General features: G+C 43.9%; 2 protein-coding genes across 6 annotated transcripts in view; one reads left to right on the top strand and one right to left on the bottom strand.

The window, feature by feature from the left end:
* Positions 1 to 134: 134 nt before the first annotated feature.
* On the bottom strand, positions 135 to 12,676 carry Alg11 (ALG11 alpha-1,2-mannosyltransferase). Of its 3 annotated transcripts, none has more exons than XM_021170684.2 (4): positions 12,621 to 12,676; positions 11,275 to 11,505; positions 7,522 to 8,453; positions 135 to 5,598 (listed from the first exon to the last, which is right to left on the bottom strand). In XM_021170684.2, the coding sequence occupies exons 1-4, from the start codon at positions 12,662 to 12,664 to the stop codon at positions 5,327 to 5,329; spliced, it is 1,479 nt and encodes a 492-aa protein (XP_021026343.2). In that variant the 5' UTR covers positions 12,665 to 12,676; the 3' UTR covers positions 135 to 5,326. The 3 variants fall into 3 exon arrangements, with proteins under 3 accessions (XP_021026343.2, XP_085700238.1, XP_029336645.2); XM_085844112.1 differs by having other exon boundaries at positions 12,642 to 12,669; XM_029480785.2 differs by lacking the exon at positions 12,621 to 12,676 and adding an exon at positions 12,458 to 12,544.
* Positions 12,677 to 12,951: 275 nt separating this feature from the next.
* Atp7b (ATPase copper transporting beta) overlaps positions 12,952 to 19,763 on the top strand; it is a 70,453-nt gene continuing 63,641 nt past the window's right edge. For 2 of the 3 annotated variants that reach the window (XM_085844115.1, XM_085844114.1), the window contains exon 1: positions 12,952 to 13,262. The gene's annotated coding sequence lies outside the window, so the exon portion shown is untranslated. Of the gene's footprint in view, positions 13,263 to 13,314; positions 13,416 to 19,763 lie in introns of those variants that run through there. The other variant, XM_085844116.1, reaches the window with a different exon arrangement.

The following is a 19,763-nucleotide window of genomic DNA, read 5'->3' on the forward strand; positions in this document are numbered from 1 at the left end:
ACAGAGTTAGAAGAAGAACAGGAGAAGTGAGGTAAATTGCAGTGATAGTTTTCTTCTAGAAAATTACAAAAGTTCTAATTGTAGCTATGTCACAGAAGTTAACTTTTTTTAAAAAAAGAAACACAGATGCACTCTTATTTTAAAAAGAACTATTTATTTATTTAATGTATATGAGTACGCTATAGCTGTTTTTAGGCATACCAGAAGAGAGCATCAGATCCCATTACAGATGGTTGAGAGCCACCATGTGGTTGCTGGCAATTGAACTCAGGACCTCTGAAAGAGCAGTCGGTGCTCTTAACTGCTGAGCCATCTCTCCAGCCCCACAGATGTACTCTCATTTATTTATAACAAGGTTTTGTAGTCAGTGATACTTTTACATAATTTAAACACATATTCTGAAAGCACTAATAACACTGGTCCTTATTATAATTTTGCTTCTATGATTATCCTGTAACATTCTCTGGAAATTATTACAATAGAGCATAATTGTTATTACACTGGTGGTACAGCTCAGAGATAAGGTACATGCTTAGCATGCATGGGAACTTGGGTTTGATCTCCAACACCAAAACCAAGTATGTGAGATACATCTATAGCTAACTTGCTTTAAAGGTTTATAAAGAGCCAGAAGAATGGTTCAGTTTTAAGAGGATTTGTTCTTCCAGCAGATTCAGGACGTTCCCACTCCCTATTTAATAAAATAGAGAGGCTATTTAATAAAATCCCCAGTACCAGGCATCAGAAGCCTCTTTCTGAGTTGTTGATCAGGGGAGATTAAGAGACTCTCCAAACAATTATAGGCTATTGCTATCATCCTTGTTGCCTCCCAGAAGTTGAAGGTCATTTGCTATTGCTGAAGACATCACAGTTTGGACCCAAGACTTGTAGGACTCAGGTGATCTGATTGGAAGCTTCCTCCCTGAGGACTAGATCTCAGAATACTAAAAGGGGCTTTGCAAGCTTCCAAAGGATGGAAATCAATAGTCTTAGTCAGCTGTGATGCCTATAAACATAACAATGACCAGCATGACAAGCTGTCCCAAAAGGTGTAAGAGTGGTAATTATATACTGATGGTAACTATTAGCTGCCAAATTGAATGTAAGGCCTCTCCCCCTTCAACAGAAGGGAAATCACACCTTATTAGTGAGGTTATGGATTTTGGAGAAGAATGTATTACTGCCCCTTCTACAAGTCAGGGTTATTTCCTAACTGTATTCTAAATACTTACCTTTATAGTCACAGGTAAGTGTGGCTTTCACTTCTGATCAAAGAAGTGCCTTTTTGCAGCACATAAGAACCATCGCAGGCTAAATCTGGTCAAAATATGGAGAACAACTGTCTGTGGGGCTCTCAGTCCCAACTGATACACCTACAACACTAACCTAAGGCTCAGTGAACATTACAGAGGAGAGGGACAGAACGATTTTTAAGAGCCAGAGGACCAAGTAGTCTGCTGCACTATTCTGTCTTCTAGATATGACGGGGAATTTACACTCACAAAGTATCAACAATATGCCCAAACAAGACCTAAACAATAACCACACCGTGAATTGATATGGTGAAGAAAATGTATATGGTCCAACCCTCCATCAGTGGTTCTAAAGCTTAGCTCCTCATGTTCTGGTGACCCCCAATCATAAAATTATTTCATAACTATAATTTGCTGTTATGAATTGTAATGTAAATATCTGATATGTGACCCTAAAGTGGTTGAGAATCACTGCCTTAGATGAAGAGCTGCAGGGAATGAATGAGTGCTGAGAGAGAATTAGCTCTCCTCAGGGATGAACCCGCCAACTGTTTATCCATTACCATCCTAAAAGCAAATACATACAAGCAACACCAAAGGGAGCCAGCAGGTTGCATTTATACATTTATTTGCATACATATGTAGCAATAATCATTCAAGGAAAAGAGACCATGAACTCCAGAGGTAGAAAGGTGGGAAGGTAAGGAGGAAAGGGAAAGATGATGTAAAAACATTTTAATTGAATGAACGAAACCACCTGACACATTTAGATACAATTTTGTATCAACAGCTCTACATCACAATGAGATATAAATATATTATACAAAGACTAGGTAATGGATACTTCACAGTTGCGGTATCAATGTAAACAGGAATTTGAACATCCGCTGTTGTGGACTCAAAACTGAATGCTTGGACCACCGAGGAGGAAAATCATAGTTGTAGTGGACTTAACAACCACTGAGAAGACTCACAGAAACAGATAAAAATGAGTCTCACTGTTTCACACAGTACCCACCTGAAATCTAGTAAAAAGTAAACCTCTGTAAAACATGATTAGGAATGCTGTAAATCAATCATATGCTTCTAACCCATTAAAATAACGTTGAAAAGTTAGTGAAAACGTGTTTTTTAAGAAATTGAGAATCGTTTCTTTTACCACATTCCCAATCTATGTTCATTCTAACTTCTAGAATTACTTTAAAGTCCTATTACTTTGTGTAGGCTGTGTGGGCTACAGACAAATTTTACCTCAAAGACTGGCCTTAACAGAGTGGGCCAAGACCAGGCCAGAATCCTGATTCTGTCATTAACCAGTTTTGTCAACTCAGTTCTTTTAAATTGTTTTGGTCTGTAAAGTTGAAAACAAAATAGAGATTGTGGAAGGTCCCGTCCACCTCCAGTCTCTGAAATCTTTGTAGACTGAATTATCTCCAACCCCACCTGATGATTTGCTGAGTTTCCACAGTAGTGAATCAACAATGTAATTGGGAATAGATAAAGAAGCTAGGGAGATCCAAACAAAGCAAAACCAACCAACAATCAAACCAACCAACCAGCTGGAAGAGACAGTGTGCCTCTTTTGTATGCTCTAACACCAATGCCAAACTGTGTGGGTAATTCATTTAACTAGAAGGAACTATGTATGTACAGAATGGTGAATGCTGCCTTTACAGTCCCATCTGTACATAATCACTTGTTGCTGTGCTGTGGCTCAAGCTTGCTCACATGTTACAGCCAGCTTCTTACAGAGTCACAGCCTCAGCCCCCACACACCTGCCAGTTACGCAGAATAGAGACCAGGTGAAATTTATACTGATTTTCAGCTACTAAGAAACCAAGAAACTACAGAGTTGTAATCACATCTATCTGTAATAATGGGAGTACAGAAAACCTTTACTACTAGTGGTTACGATTTAAAAAAAAATTGTTTTTGTAGTGCTAAATTAAATTAAATTGGTAAACAGCCAACAGACCTCTATATCATCACGTGTTAAGACTGTATCTGCCTCACTCACAGTGAGATCTCTAGGGGTCTAGGAAAGAGTCCTCAGTGAAATGCATATTCATTTAAAGAGAGAAAATGTGTAAGTTGGCATTAGTTTGTAGGCTATACTTGAAGAACTGTATAGTTTAAGAGTCTAGACAAATGTTTATAGATTGTTGTTAGGAATTATGCTGGTTTTGTAAACAGTGGCTGTTCTCTAGTGCCGAATAGTTAGCTAGGTTCTCCTAGTTGAGCAGGCTGTGTCCAATTTAAGAGCTGTTGGTTATTGTCAAGTGTGCGTGCCATGCTAGTTTTCGATGTGGTTTATAGGTGGGATAGCTGGGTCGGCCTGTTGGTTGCCCTTCCCCTTTGGAAGCTTGCCTGGCACCTTCATACCATGAAAGCCAGTCCTGGGACAGCAGCAACAACTCTCTCTCTCTCTCTCTCTCTGTGCACTTTCAGGTCAGTTCATTGTGTCTTCAGCAGTTGGGATTTACCTTCCACCTCTAGGCGTAACCAAGGGCAAAAGCAATAGGCTGTATGCTTTGGGGAGTCTCTAGGACAACCCTGGGCAATAAAAAAGGAAGCGTCTCGTGTCTGGGGTTGGGTTTTCTGTTAGGTGGTCTTTGGCTCATATGTCAGTCCAGAAGAGAGAGAAAAGTTCATTAAAACTATGTATGCGTATTTATACACAGAAATATATATGTATATACATTATAAATACATGGTCCGTTTCAGAAAAGCAACTTAGCTTGATATTCTCTTGAATGAACTGAGGCTGACTTTTAGCCTTAAATGGGACTGTTAAAGAGATGAGAAACCCATACAAACTCCAATTTCCATACAAACCTAGTTATGGGAAAGATGGCTGCCTGTTTTGACTTTAACATATTTGTACACACCCATGAAGAAATGAGTCCACCCCATCTCCTAACTGATACTTTAGGTGTAGGATTCGAGATGCCTGTTTGAAGTTTCTTCTTCCTTTTAAGGAAATTAATAGGTGTACTTAAAAGGGTCACCCACACTGTTATTTCGGCACTCCTGGAGTTGAGGTAAAGTAGCTCAGGGGTTAGAACACTTGTGTACCATGAGCATGGCTCTAGGTTCAATCTCTAACCCTAAACCCACCCCTCAAACAGAATTTAATCCAAAATTTAGGAATGCATTTTGAGAGTGCCAGCTGATAGCCTGCGGTTTCTTTCAGCACCCCCCTTCCCTTTGGAAGGCAGTCTTTGAGATCAGCTCAGTACACTCTGTGGTGGCAGCGTACAGGTCCCTGCTCTTCCTCACACTCTGAGGCTCTACATGGTGCTCCAGCATCACAGAACAGATTAAAAACCCCAGGAAATATTATTTTATGTTCTCGCAAGCAGAAGTGACTTGAAAAGCAGGGTTTGGGGCTTAGGATACGGCTCAGTTGGCAGAGTGCTAGTGCTTGTCTAGACTGCAGGAGGCCCTGGATTCCATCACCAGCACTGCACACACTGGTGCATTCTGGGAGGTGGAGGCAGGAACACTCAGGGATTAGGACAAGGAAAGGAAAAGATTAAAAGATGTATGAGTATATGGAAATTTGACTGGTAATTTTTTTCTTTGAAATCTGTACTGCTCAGACTTTGAGAGCAAACAGTTAGTAAAAATCTGTACATTGAGCTACATGAAGCTGGGTGTGGTGGCACGCCTTTAGTCCCAGCACTCGGGAGACAGAGGCGGGCGGATCTCTATGAGTTCAAGGCCAGCCTGGTCTACAGAGTGAGTTCTAGAACAGCCAGGGCTACACAGAGAAACCCTGTCTCAAAAAGAAAAAGAAAAAGCTACGCGAGATTACTTTTTCCATAAAGATTAATTCTGCCTTTTGTTAACTACTGCCTTGCCTATATACCTACTGCTGAGACTGTTGCTCAGGCCGCTTTTATTACGATAAAGAATAAATTTAGGAAATATTTACAGGTGAAGGTGTTTCCTTTTACTTTTGGTGCTGGAGATGGAGCTCGGGACTCGCACACACGAAGCACAGGCTCTCTCACGACCTATAGCTCCAGCTCCATGCTGTATAAAATACCTGGACTGTGCAGACTGAGCACTAAGTAAGTAACTTCTCCATGGAACCCAGGAATGCTACTTCAAACTCCTGGTCGGAGAATCTGCTTATAGACGCTCTAGCATTCTTCCTGATTTGGAGTCTCTCTTCTGCAGACAGAGAAAGAATGTGAGCCATAGAGTCAGCATAGCCTTCTTCACTCTCAGCCAGAAAGCCAGTTATCTGTCCTTCATGAGGAATGACAATGTCCAGCTTTGGGCCTCCTGAGTTGTGCGCAAGGATAACTGTGCCAGCTGCCATACACTCGACAACTCCTGAGAGAGAGAACAGAGACCACATGCCTTATGTTTTGATGAACATGAACCTTCAAACGTTCTGAGCCCCGTGAAACATTCAGTTAAGTATTTCTGAGTCTAGAAATCTGATTATTAACATGATACAAAGTAAAATGCTGTTAAGGGCTGTGTGCACCTGCCTGTGAATGGACCCATGGAAGCCACAAGTTGGCTTGCTCTATTGCTCTCCACTCACTGTGGAGACACTCACTGGTTTGGAGTCTAGACTGGCTGGCCAATGAGCTAAAGATCCACTGGACCAGTTGATCTCAACCTGGGGGTCACAATCCCTTTGGATTAAAGGACCCTTCCACAGGAGTTGCCTAAGACCACCAGAAAACAGATATTTTACATTATGATTCAGAATAGTAGCAAAATTATAGTCATGAAGTAGTAACAAAAATAATTTTATGGCTGGGAGTCACCATGACATGAGAATGGTATTAAAGGGTGACAGCACTATGAGGGTTGAGACCCACCGCCCTAGACTCCAGCACTACCACCAGTGGTGGCGGTGAGTCACAGGTATGCTGCCACAGCTGCCTTTTACACAGGTGCTGGGACTGGCCTAGGTCCTCATGCTGCCCAGTGAGCTCCCAACTGCTCGCGCTTATGCTCTTTAGTCCTTAGATGGAATCTACAGAAATGCTCTGTAAAGTCAGTACACTGGGGCTGAGGGTGTAGCTCAGTGGGTAGAGTGCCTGCCTAGCACTTATGAAATCCTGGGTTTGAACCCTAGCCCCACAGAAAAACTACATATGATGGTGTAAACCTATAATCCCAGCCACTGGGAGGGAGTTGCAGGAAGATCAAGGTTTCAGGGCCAGGCTGGACTCTGAGACTCTGTCTCAAAATAAGGGAAAAATGAATATACTACACAGAATAGAAGGCTAGACAACACTGTCAGGATGACAAAAGATTGACAAATATCAGAAACAAGAGGAAGACAACACCAAAAGTAAAGTTTTCAGAGGCCAATAACAGCAGCAGATAACAGTGTAAGGACCTCAGAGAGCTAAGTGTGCTGCTGCTCACAGGTAAGTTTCTGTTGTCACCTGTCAACTGATGCCCAGGAGGTGTAAAGGCCTAGCCTGCCCCTGCCTGTCCTAGCTGTGCTCCTTCCAGTCCTCTCTAAGCAGACCCAGCAGTGCTGCTCTCCTCTACCTCCGCTCAGCCTGCCATGCTTCCACCTTTGTGTCCTGTTCTCTTGCCACACTGCTTTCCCAAGGACACTAGGGCCTGGGGCCCAGCTGCCCTTTCTTTTTGTCACCAAAGACCAGCTCCATGTTTCTAAAGCACACTCCACCACCTTTTTCTATAGCCGCCCTTTCTTCTGTCTGCTCACCCGATCGCTCCTGCTCAGCTCTTTCCTGAGGCTCCTCTGGTTCTCACTCACCCCATCTTCACCACATCTGTAGCTGCCTGAGTCACTCTGTATTAGTCAGGGTTCTCTAAAGGAACAGAACTCATAGACCAAGTAGAGGCTTCCAGAACAATATCATTTTATCAAAACAACTGTAGTGTTTTGAAGGAGAATGTTTCTCATAAGCTTATATATTTGAATGTGTGGTTTCCAGTTGGTGGAACTGTTTGCGAAGGATTAGGAGGTGTGGCCTAGTTGGAGGAGGTGTGTCACTGGGAGTGGGCCTTGACATTTCAAAAGACTCACACCAGTCTCTGTGCATTTTTCTCTGGCTTCAACTTGTAGATCAAGATGTAAGTTTTTAGCCACCATGCCTTTGTGCTGCTACCATGGAGTCTAACCCCACGACACCACGAGGTCCCGGTATTTCTTTCCTAAGTTGCCTTGATCATGTTTGTCACAGCCACAGAAATGTAATTAGGACCTAATTCACATCTTGCAGTATCAAACAACTTGTTAAAAAACAAAACATAACTCACCAATCCCAAAATGCTCATTCCACATAGTATGCAGACCGATGGTCGCTTCAGACAAGTAATTCTTCAATTCATCAAATGAAATGTTTATTTTAAATTCCACATTTTCTTGAACTCCCAAATTCTCAGATAGACTTCTCAGTTGGTTTACTCTAAACTCATCATCTTTGTTGCGACACCCTCCAATAAGGACAAGTTTAAGAGAATGGCCTGACTCAGCTGCTTTCTCATTTAGCAATTTAGCAAAGGCTTTGATCTGCAAAGCATGATTCTTTTCAGGTCTGAACTGGCCAATGGAAACCAGCAAATGCCCTGGGCTCACCTTCTTCTCATGTAAGGGGATGTCCAGAAATGTCTGCACATCACAAGGTGGATAAACAATGTGAGTGCAATGCCCAACCTTCCACAGTGAGAGGATGTGGTTTAGTGTCCACGAAGAATTAACCATGACTATGTCACTGCAAGACCCAACAAGGCCATACACAAAAGCAAATACATAGTAATAGATGAGCTTTGCTTTGCTGAGGAGAGCATTTCTGCTAATGAAAGCAGCGTTATTAAATCCAGGATTCTGATTCTTCACCACAGACAGCATGTCAGTGCTGATCGTGGGATAGTGAACATAGCTTCCCACTCGGCAACCTCCCACATACTTAAACAGAGGGAGTGTGAAGGCGTATCCCATTGAGTCGATGTAAACATCAGGAACGCGCTGCATCAGAGCTTCCCAGCCGAGAAGAATGGATCCAAGACTTTGGCCTAGCAATGTGAAGTGAGGATACCGGGAATCTTCCACAAGGTAGCGTTTCCTTAAGAAAACAAACTGCACTGGGTGAACCAACTTGATGTTAAACCTTCTGAAAGCACCGTCTAGTATCTGTTGACCACTGACATTAATGTCACCAGTATACACAACATAAACTGCTTCAGGATACCTGAAATAAAATGTCATTAATTTAGGTTAAAATTAAGCCAAATGTTACAATTTCCTTATAATCATAAGCAGACTTATTTTTATACTAAAAATGTTTTCTACTACTTTTCATTTATTGAATTTAAACCGACTCCATCCCTTCTCTGGGTTTCTATTCTTAATCTTTCTGATGAGACCCTGTGCTGTGTTTTGACTGTCACCTGCAAACTTGTCTGTTGAAATCTAGTCTCTAATAAAGGGGCATTAAAAGGAAAGGGACTCATCATGGGGGGAGGGGAGGTGACCAGTAACTGTACCTTCTTAAAGTGATATTTCTGTGCTGCTGAAGACTGAACCCAAGGCCTTGTGCATGTGTCACATACCCTTTACCCCTGAGCTCCACACAGACCCTCTGTGGTGTCTTCTAAGAGGACTGAAGGAGTCTGGTCACCCCATCACAACATGGGAATGCAGCAAAAGGCAGTTATGTACAGAGTCACATCCTCTGGCTCTTGACTGAGGATTTGTCAACCTCTGGAACTATGAGCGATAACTTTCTTTTGTCTATAAACTATCCAGCTGAAGGTATTTTGTTATAGTTAGCTGATGAGATTAAGATATCATGTCTAACTATTTGCCATTCCTTCTCTATGGATTTTAAATGAAGCAAACACCAACATAAATTTCTGACATATTAGATGTTTTCATTTTTAGGACATATTAAAAATTTTTATTTTAAGGAGTTTAGCTATAGGGCACTTGCCCAACATACACAAGGTCCTGAGTTCAACCTTTAGCATCACAAAACAAACAAATAGGTGGGGACCCTTATTTTAATAGTTCTTCCTATAAATTGATAATGAAATAAAACAAAAAACTAAGATTCATTAAAGTTGTCTTGAAATAGGATCATCATTCTAATTAAGGTTTATTTTTATTTATGTGTATTGTATGTAATTGTGTGTGAGTATAGGCCACATGTATGTAGGGACCTCTGGAAGGCAGAAGCAGGTGTTAGACCCCTTAGGGCTAGGGTTATAGGCAGTTATCAAGCATGTGGCTTGAGTGCTGGGAACTGACCTCAGGTCCTCTGGAAGAGCACCAGACACTATTGACTGCTAAGCTACCCTCCTCGCCCTGATAGAACTATAACTTTAAAGCATTACTTAGGATTCTCCCCCCTCATTTGTAACACCCCTCCACCACCAAATATGTAAGCTACATAATGAAGTTTGACTGGCTGGGGACAGTTAATCACATTCCTTTAAGAAATTAATTCCTGGATCTGGAGACATGGCTCAGTGTACTTGTTCTTACAAAAGACTTGGGATCAATCCCCAGTACTACATAGTAACTCATAAGGATCCCATGCCCTTTTCTGGCCTCTGTGGGCACAGCATGTATATCACAGACTCATACATGCTGGTACTAATACATAAAAAGAGATAAAATCATTAAAAAAATTAATTTCCATATTAAGAAGTACAGTTATTTACATATTGTTTCCTTGCTACATCAATTTTCAGACTTCCTCAGCTACTTAACTAGTTCTAATATAACAAATTCTTTTAAACACACTGTAGATAACATACACACATAACTATACCCAGACTTGGGCCACGGAGATGACTCGGTGGGTAAAGCACACGCCACCAAGTGTGAAAACCACTGTCTACACTCCACACCCACATAAAAGTGGCAGCCACTCGTAATCCCACCACGCTGGAAGGCAGAGACGAGTGGATTTCTGGGCAAGCTGCCTAGCTGGATTGGCAGGAAGCCCGAGGTCCAGGTTTAGCTAGAGATTTTGCCTCAACAAAAAGTAGAAAGCAACTGAGGAAGACATCCACTATCAGCCACAGGCCTCTACATTCACAAGCACACATGCATGCTCCCCCAAAACTATATACTTCTTTCTTTTTTTTGTAACGATTGTAAATATTTTTCAATTAAAAAGCATGCCAACTAAGGAAGAAAATTACTGCACTTAAGATCATTTGAGGTTGCTTCTCTAAGGGAATCTGGGACTATGTTCTTACCTGGATAAGTTTCACACAGATCCCAGAGATTTATATATGTTATAACACTCCTTAAAAAATTATTTTCAGCTGGGCATAGTGGTGCACACCTTTAATCCCAGCACTTGGGTGGCAGTGGGTTTGAGGTCAGCCTGATCTACAGAGTGTGTTCCAGGATGGCCAGAGAGCTACAGATTGAGACCCTGCCTCAGTAAAACCAAAAACAAGTAAATTATTTTTCATGATGTGGCTACCCCCACTTGCTCTCACGTATACCATGCGCTCAGATTATATCCTGGGCCCCCTTATCTTATCATCCTCCCCAGCCCAACAAATCTCTTCTTCCCAGCAAGCCTTTCTCCTGCCTTCGTGTGTTTTTCTGGTATGTGGGCATTTAATTAGGGTTGCCTGTGTGAGCCCAGGGGGAGAGTTTTAAACAAAGGCAACTTACAAGTGGCTACAGCACAAAGCAGTATGACTCCCCCATCTCCAGCAAGCATTAACTGCCGTTAGCACCAGGATGGGATCTTGAAGGGTCTAGTCTTAGACAGGTTTTGTTCATGTAGCTTAAGTGTTTTCATCTGAGAAATAAAAGCATGTTTTAAAAGCTAGCTTTTTCTTTTTCTTTTTTTCTTTTTAAATTCCCATTTTAAGAGGTACTTCTCATGTTGCCCAGGATGGCTTATGACTCCTGGGCTCCAATGATCCTCCCACTTTAGACTCTAGGAAAGTTGGGATAACAGCTGTGCAACACTGAAATCTGGGGAAACTAAAATTTAGTATGATCTTAGCACCACATTTGAGCTAAGAAAGATGCATACCTACTTTTTCTGCAAGGCTCTCAAAGCACACCACAGAACTCTCTCTCCTCCGCCGCCTGCATTACAGTATGGATGGAAAAATGCAACCACCATTTGTTCTTTTCCATTTTTGCTGGTCGACACAGACTTCTTCTTTCTCTGTAGATGCCACCTGATAACCCAAAGGCCAATGACCAAACATACACACAAAACTCCGCATATCATCAGTCCAGGAAAGAAGAGTGAATAGAAAAACCTGAGATAAATAAAAGGTGAAAATCAACCTGTTGTCAACTTAAAAAGTCAGCTACAAACTAAGGTTTACTTTTTACACACTTGCTTAATATTAAGTTCTGTAGCTCCTAAGTCTGATAAAGAAAATTATTTTAAAAAAAAATGCCGGGCAGTGGTGGTGCACGCCTTTATTCCTAGCACTTGGGAGGCAGAGGCAGGCGGATTTCTGAGTTCGAGGCCAGCCTGGTCTACAAAGTGAGCTCCAGGACAGCCAGGGCTATACAGAGAAACCCTGTCTCAAAAAACAAAAACAAAACAAAACAAAAAAACAAAAATAATAATTTTTTTCCCCTTAGTGGTGATGACTGAGGTGATTCAGGGCCTCATAGATGTTAGGCAAACACTTGATTCCTAGCCAATATATACCCATATTTAAACCAAATGTTTTGAAGATAGGTAACTGTAATCCAAAGCTTTGGATTACTTATCAGTCACCATTATAATGCAGAAAGTCACTCATTACAATGCACACTGTACAGAGCTGGCAGCATTCCATTTATCAGGAAAAGGCCAAGAAGGTGCTAGAACAAACTAGCCTATTCATATTTTTAGCAATCACTACAGACCTTGAAGCAGACAGCTCAGAAAGGAAGATGTAATACAAACTCTGGCAAGAATGCATGTATCCACTGCTCTTCAGAACGCTATTTCGCTAGCTATAAATGTTCAACCTGAACAAAAACACATATGAACTTAGGTAGGCTTTCATAGGACAGAAAAAACTTTTGAAATATGGAACTATTACAATAGTAGTGACCACCGGGTGGTTAACACTCCTATTTCTACTAACTTTATGTAATTCTTACATAAGAAACGATACGTATCTCAAAGGCAAAAACCAATATATTTACAACTTTAAACATCAACCAGGAAAGAAGAAATCAACAGATGGTCAAGTAGCAGGGTCAACCAACTGGTTTACGAAGCAGCAGGTAGCCAGTTAAGGAAAACAGGTGATCGGCATGAGAAACAACTGAAGTAAACCGAGGCACGAAGAAGAAAGCGCTTCTACAGACTTTATCTGGACTGCCTCCAAACCCTCCACGCCCTCGTGAGCTCAGGCCACCAGATCCTCACCGCAGCACGGCGTACACGCACCAGCTCCCAGTGTCCGCCGCCATCTTATCCCACCCTCCCCCGCTCACAGCCCGGAAGCGCTTGCCTGTTCTTCTATCCTATTGGCTCCTGAGGAAGCGTGCGCCGTTAGCCACGCCCCCCACGTACACGCCTTCCTGCAGGTTGTCCAATAGCCGCTTCTCACAGGCGAGGCGCACTCGGGCCCATCCCACTTGGGCCACGCCGCTGCGGTGGGGTGTTGTGGGGCGTGGCTTGTGATGGACAGCCGGCTCTCTTGCCCCTCCCACCCTGCTCGCCCCGCCCACTTCGCTCCCCCCTCCGGTCTGGAAGCCCCCTTGCGGGCGCCCCGCCCTGCCCCCACCGCGGCGCTGCCAGCCGGTTGGGACCCAATGGGAGGTCCGGGCGGGCGACGAGCTAATCTTCCAGTACAGAGTCCGCTCTTTCAGAGGTGTCGGCGAGTCTCCAGCGGCCGCAGTAGCGGGGCGCGGGGTGGAGAGGGGGCTGCGCAGAAGCGGGCGTCCTGGGACTGTGGTCCTCGCTGCACCCTGTCTGCAGCGCACCGCGGACCTCGCTGTCCCGAGTCCGCAGCGCCGAGGCTGGGAGATCTGAGCCCTGTGTTCCCCAGGAACCACGGATGCGCGTGTAAGCACCTGCTCAAAGCGCTTTTCTCCTCGGTTCCTCCAGGGCTCGTGACTGGGGACACGTACCCCTGAGAACCCGGGAGGAAAGCCCTCTAGATCAAGGGTGCCACTAACCCTCTGGTGTACAACCATTTCGAGCCCAGCACTTTCCCCGGTCAGTTCTTGAGCTTGGGCTTGCTGTATAAAAACTCTAGTTGCGCCTGGGAGTGCTAATACCTCGCTAATGCCCGGCTAATGCTCCTCAAAAGGTCTACATCCAAGTCCTGTACCTTGAAGGCATTCATTTTAATAATACAGGGAGTTAATTAATGCAGCCTCTTAGAGATGCAAACAGCGTAGAATATTTAACACAAAAGCAGGTCTGTTTTTCTTTTCTTCATGTGCGTTTTCAATCAACAAATACGTACTGAAACTTGTATGGGTCGCAGGCATATGATGAATTCTTGAAGATTTGTGCATTGTTTTAAAATATTTTGTCTAGCTTAATTGAAATCACGTTTTATGCTCTCGGATTTTTTTCTTTTCAATTAGCTATATTTTGTAGATTGATTCCCAGAGTGTCATAGGTGTTTCCATAGTCTGTTGGTGGTTCCCTCATGGGTGGTCATGGCGATTGCTTCCTTTCTTTCCCTGTTGACATGATCTTTGCACTTGAATTGTGTGTGTGTGTGATGGAGGTTAGGGGCATCTGGCTGGACTTAGTGCTCCTTTTCCCACCATGTGTGTCATTGTGTTAGGTCGTCGGGTTTAAAAGCTAGTAGTGCCTTTACCCACTGAGCCATCTTGCCTTACTTCTAACTTGAGTCTTTTTTTTTTAAAAAGCATTTATTTATTTATTTGTTTTATGTGTATATGGGGAAGAATGGAGGGAGAGAGAATCTAGGCGTGAGAGGTCAGCAGAAGACGTCCAGGAGTTGGTTTTTCCCTCCTTTCAGCAAATAGGTCCTCAGGCTTCAAGATTGTGCATCCACCCATCGAGCCACTCAACTGGCCTTACGCTTGGTTATTGACATAGAATTTAATACTGGGCGTACTTCTTTAGGTCTGGATTGCTGAACTGGAGCTTGCTCCTTTTGTTCAGGTCTCTGAAATTAATTAATCCAGCAGTTTTATCCAGCGTCCCTTGTTAGTGAAATTCATGTAGTCTCTGGTGTGTAGGAATGAGAGGGGGGTAGGTTAATGGACAGGCAGGGAGAGAAGTGGCTGAGTAGGTAATTCTTAGAGTGTGAAGACAGCTCACACCAGTAGGGGTGGCCAGAGCAGAGGAGATGCCCCCATCTTTGGCAGTGTCCCCCTGAAAGAGTAAAGTCTTTATCTAATCAGGTGAAATTGAAGACCTGCTCCACTGTTGGAACAGTCGGTTAACTGCTCTGTCTCTTGTTGGCCTCACCCGCTTCTGAATTACACTGATAATGGCTTTAGGCGAAGTCACTGAACTTATTATATGCGTGACGTTGTATTAGTTTTTACTCCCATGTGTTCACTCATTCGATTCTTAGGACCCGGGCCACTTTGTCTTTATTCAGTTTTTTGCGGTGCTGAAAGACAAACCCACGGGTTTGTGCTCTGATATAGATTTTTGCCTTAACTCTGTGCTCAGGACCAAAGTAGGGCCTCTAGCATTTTGCTAGTGACTGCGTTCCCAGACCTCACCCGCCTGTTACCATTCTGTTGCCACTTTGTCCTTGCTGTGGTTCAGCGCGTGCTTTTTTTGGATATTGTTTCAGAAATGCTAAGGCCCCAGGACTTTATATGCAGCTATGACTTAAGACCTTTCCTTTAGGGAAGTTTACTTTCCTATAGAATGGCTTAGGGGTGTGATTTATCAGCAGGGGTAGGTGTTGGGGGCACAAAGGTCTTTTACTCACAGAGAAGCACTAAGAGAACCAGAGATGTTAATCAAGCTGGGGTGTCTCCTCAAGGGGGGAGGGGTGTAAAAATCAAATACCTTCATTCTATCCAGAAAACTGAGGGTAGATTTTGTTAATGACCTGGTGACCTATTTTCTATTTGTGGAGGCAGACTCACCTACCTACCTTTTGCTATAGGGGCACACTTCACCCAATTCCCCAGAATACTTATCCCAGACTCTTCCCTCCCTAGACTATCACCCACCTTTAGGGGAGATGTCAGGAGTACTATATGGCCTGCTGATCTCTACCATCCTATGAAACCACATTAGATTCTAGACCTTTTAGCTAAAGAACCTACCTACCGCCTTTGCGGTCACATGTAGTTTGCAAAGGAATTTCTATGTAGTCATACTTTAAGCTTTACTGTGCACCTAGATTGAAATGATTGTTGCCTGGAAACCCTTACCAAAATTGTGTTTTAAATATTCTGGCTGTGAAGTGCCTGACATTAGATTCCCTGAAGTCTGATCCAGGTTGGCGAGGGCAATCTGAACCAGGTCCTTATTCTCATCTCTTTGTGGGTTCTGATTCCCCTCCTGAGCCTCAGGGGAAGGGAATGGGGAGGGATAAGGAATGATAATGATGGGTCTGTTTTAGTGGATGATCTGACAAGCCTTCCAGGGCAGATTCCCATTGGCCTGAATCTCCCAGTGGTTCAGATTTCAGGGAAGCATTCTGAGCTGCCAAAGTGTCCAAGTCCTGAGGCACAGGTTTGATAATAGGAAACACATATTTGATCTTTGTCCCGCCCTCCTGGACCTTGAGATTTCTTTATTCAGAGTGAGAGGAAAATGTTTTACTGTTCACAAGAAGAGCCCTTCAGCTTCCCTGGGATCGGTTGAGAGGCAGGAATTGGTGGCCACCAGAGAAACCAGCCACATGGTTTGGGTGTTAGAACTTTCAGTCCCTCCCCGCCCCACCTTTTGAGGGGGAAGGGACTGGATTAGTTAATCACAAATGACTAATAATTTTTATCAACCCTGCCTACCAAGCAGAACCTCCATAAAACCCCTAAAGGATGATCTTGGGGAGTTTCTAGAAAGTGAACCTTGTGAAGATCCTGGGTGTGGGGGTGGCCTGTCTACAGAAGGCGTGGCACCTCTGGGGACCCATTCCTTCCTCCTTGCTCTGAGCATCTCCTCCACTTGGCTGTTCTTGCATTGTGTCCTTAATAATGCGTTTCTGTGAGCTGCTGTAGCAAATTACCCATCTCTTTCAGATGCACCGCAGCACCTGCTAGAATGAGAGACTTTTCCGTGGCCAGCCCTTGTCCCATGGGGTCTGTGCTAACCTCATACAGTGTTAGAACTGTGAAAGATATCCAGGCCATGTTGGTGGGGAAACTCATGTAGAAGTTAAATAACTCACTCAAGGTAGCGTGTTAATAAGAGAAAACATAGCAGTATTTGGTCCTAGGTCAGCCTGACCAGCATTCTCAAAAACACATGGTCTTTGGGACTTTATGATACTTCATCATACCATCTAGTGTTACTAAACTAATGGATTTGGCTTAGTTTTTAGACTCTGAGCTGCTTAAACACAGGGACCAGCCTTACAGCATTTAAAAAATATCCCGTGCAGTATGCCTTCCAAGTACAGAGTGAGTTGTTTAGCTCCTACCCCAGAGGCCAGGAAGTCCAAGCAATAGCATAGGTTGTTGTGAGCTCTTAAGTGTCTGGGTATATTGAAGGGAGTGTGAACTATATCTAATAATGTGGCTCTTTTTCTGAGATGGGAGAGTTTTGCTGTGTAGCGCTGGCTAGCCCACTACTTACTGTGTAGCCCAGGCTGATCTACAACAGTCTCCCTATCCAGTGCTAGAATTACAGGCATAAGTCACCACAGTCCGCTGCTTTCTTTTCCATAGATAGTATGTAAAGGTACCTTTCGGTTGTTCAAGGATGAATGAATTATAGCGTTATTTAACTCTCTGTGTTTTTCTTCAGGGGCTTCTCTACAGGGCAGTAATCGCCAGGTGGTATAGATTCTTCCGTGCCTAAATTACAGGTACACATTACCAAGCTGGCTTTTTATTTTGTTTTTATTCTTTTTTTTTTTTTTACAGCTTTATTTTCTTTTATTTATTTTTATGTGTATGAGTGGTTTTGCCTGCATATATATCTATACACCTTGTTAGGTGTCTGCTGTCCAGAGGAGTGTAGCAGATCTCCTGGAACTGGAGTTAAATTGAACCCCTGGGAGAACAGCCAGTGCTCTTAACCACTGAGCCAGCTCTGCAGCCCTGTGCCTGGAGTTTAAATGCTTTACTGACAATCATTTCAGTTTGGATCAAAAGGGGAGGCCTCAGTGGTGATGTGGTTGCTGCTCACCGATAACCATAGTACAGGTGTCATCTTGGTCACCTGACCTGATTTACACGAGAAAAGAGCATTGTGTGTGTGTGTGTGTGTGTGTGTGTGTGTGTGTGAAGCAATGACAATACCTCTTCTTCCCTTCCTTTCTTTTTTGTGATGTTGGAGATGGACTTCTGGCCTTAAATGTACTGTCTACACCTGCATCTCTGTTTTTTTTTTTTTTTTTCTTTAAGCTAAGTTAAAGATGAAAGTAGCAGATGGAAGGTAGACTCAGTCAAGTAAAGCGGCAAAGCTTGATTTTTCTTTGGGTGTGACTGGGGCATGCCTAGTGCTGTGATAAACACGGTGACCCAAAACAACTTGGGGAGGAAGGATGCATTTCAAATTACTGTCCCACATTCCACCCTGAGGGAAGGTACTCAAATAGGGCAGGAACCTGGAAGCAGGAACTGATGGCGAGGCCATGGAGGGGTGCTGCTTACTGCCTTGCTCCCCCATGGTTTGCTCAGCCTGCTTTCTTAATCATCTAGTACACACACACACACACACACACACACACCCCGACCCCGTGCCACTCCCTGTGGGATTAACCCAACCACATCAATTATTAATGTAAAAACTGCCCCACAGGGTTGCCACAGTTGAGTTTTCCTGCTTCCAGAATGACTGTAGCCTGTGTCGAGTTGACATTAAAAACCAGCCAGGGCAAGCCGGAACCCAGGGCCTTGTGCTTGCACACAGAGCTGCACCCCCTAGCCAAATAGTGACCAGAGATTGTGAAATCTGCCCTTTTCAGAATGTAAGTTTTGCTGGTGCCAAATAGTCCTGTGACTGAGTAGCTGGTTGTGCCAGCAGCGTGTTCCTTATCTCAGCTGTCCCTCTGACTTGCGCTTTACAGCTTATACGCTGTCTGCTCCTAGGAGGGGCCTGGCTCAGTCTGGACTCTTCTTACTCTTTCTTACTTGTAGAAAATTAGTACCATTGGGTGTGCTGTCTTTAACTTTTCTCCCTGGCTTCACCGCCTCTCCCCAAACACCTAATTGTTATTTAGATCTACTACTTGGTTTTTGTTTGTTTGTTTTTTTTTGTTTTGTTTTGTTTTTTTTTCCTCTTTCCTTTTTCTTTTTCTTTGAGGCCATGTCCCGATCTGTAGGCTAGCCTGGCCTTGAACCCCCAGTCCTTCTGCCTCATCCCGCTACGAGTCACCGAGCTATACGAGCCGCTTTTTATCCTTTTCTGTGGAACTAATGAACACATCTGGCTTCTTTTCAAGGTCATGCTCTTTGCGAATACCTTTGACCCTCCTCTCTACCTGCCTGGAATCTTGGTCCTATTCCCCTCTTCACCTCCCTCTGCACATGACACAGCCATCCACCGAGATTTATTCTGACGTCTCTCCCATCGCCTCGTGCCCTGCCCTAGCTGTTGTACCTGTTTCCCTTACGGAAAGACCCCCCTCCCTTTGATCACCTTGCGCTTTTCTCATTATTCTGTCAATTTATTGGCTATGAAAGAAATACATATAATCATGTATATACAGTTATAAAATGTAATTTTAAGTTATGCCTCTGTACCTCACCTGACCTAAGAAGAGGGAAGGGTTGAGGGAGCTGGAGGGAGGGCGCGGACACCACAAGAAGACCTACAGAGAAAACTAATCAGAGCCCGTGGAGGCTCACAGAGACTGAACCACCAACCAAAGAGCATGCACGGGATAGACCTAGGCCTCCCACACATATGTAGCAGATGTGCAGCTTGGTCTTCATGTGAGTCCCCTAACAACTGGAGCTGGGGCTGTCTGTGATTCTATTGTTTGTCCTTGGGTCCCTTTCCCTTAGCTGGGGGGCCTTGTCTGGCCTCAGTGGGAGAGGATGTGCCTTGTCCTGCTGGGACTTGATGTGTCAAGGGCAGGGAACCCATGGGGGCCTTTCCTTTCTCCTCAGAGAAGGGGAGTGGGGAATTGGAGGAGGTATGAGGGGGACACTGAGAGAAGAGGAAGGGGGCTGAAGTTGGGATGTTACATGACTAAATAAGTAAATTAATGGTAAAAGAAAAAGAGTATCGGAGCCAAGGAGAGGGTATGAGCACTTGGGCAAGTGTGAGGACATGAGTTGGAATTCTCAGCACACATGTAGAAAGCTGGACATGGCAGTGGTCACCTGTTATCCCCGCACTGTGGGAGGTGGGGACAGAAACAGGCTGATAGGAACTAGCTGACCAGCTGGCCTAGCTAAAATGGCTAGCTTCCATTTCAGTGAGAGAGCCTGACTTAAA

This window comes from Mus caroli, unplaced genomic scaffold (assembly GCF_978045245.1).
Source record: "Mus caroli unplaced genomic scaffold, Mus_caroli_1 scaffold_10, whole genome shotgun sequence".
NCBI classification, from domain to species: domain Eukaryota; kingdom Metazoa; phylum Chordata; class Mammalia; order Rodentia; family Muridae; genus Mus; species Mus caroli.

Excerpts from the sequence above, each read along its gene's own strand:
- Alg11 (XM_021170684.2), bottom strand. The coding sequence starts at position 12,664 with ATGGCGGCGGACACTGGGAGCTGGTGCGTGTACGCCGTGCTGCG. Across the intron at positions 11,506-12,620 it reads TGCGTGTACGCCGTGCTGCG|GTTTTTCTATTCACTCTTCT; the intron begins GTGAGGATCTGG and ends TATTTATCTCAG. Across the intron at positions 8,454-11,274 it reads TTGAGAGCCTTGCAGAAAAA|GTATCCTGAAGCAGTTTATG; the intron begins GTAGGTATGCAT and ends ATTTTATTTCAG.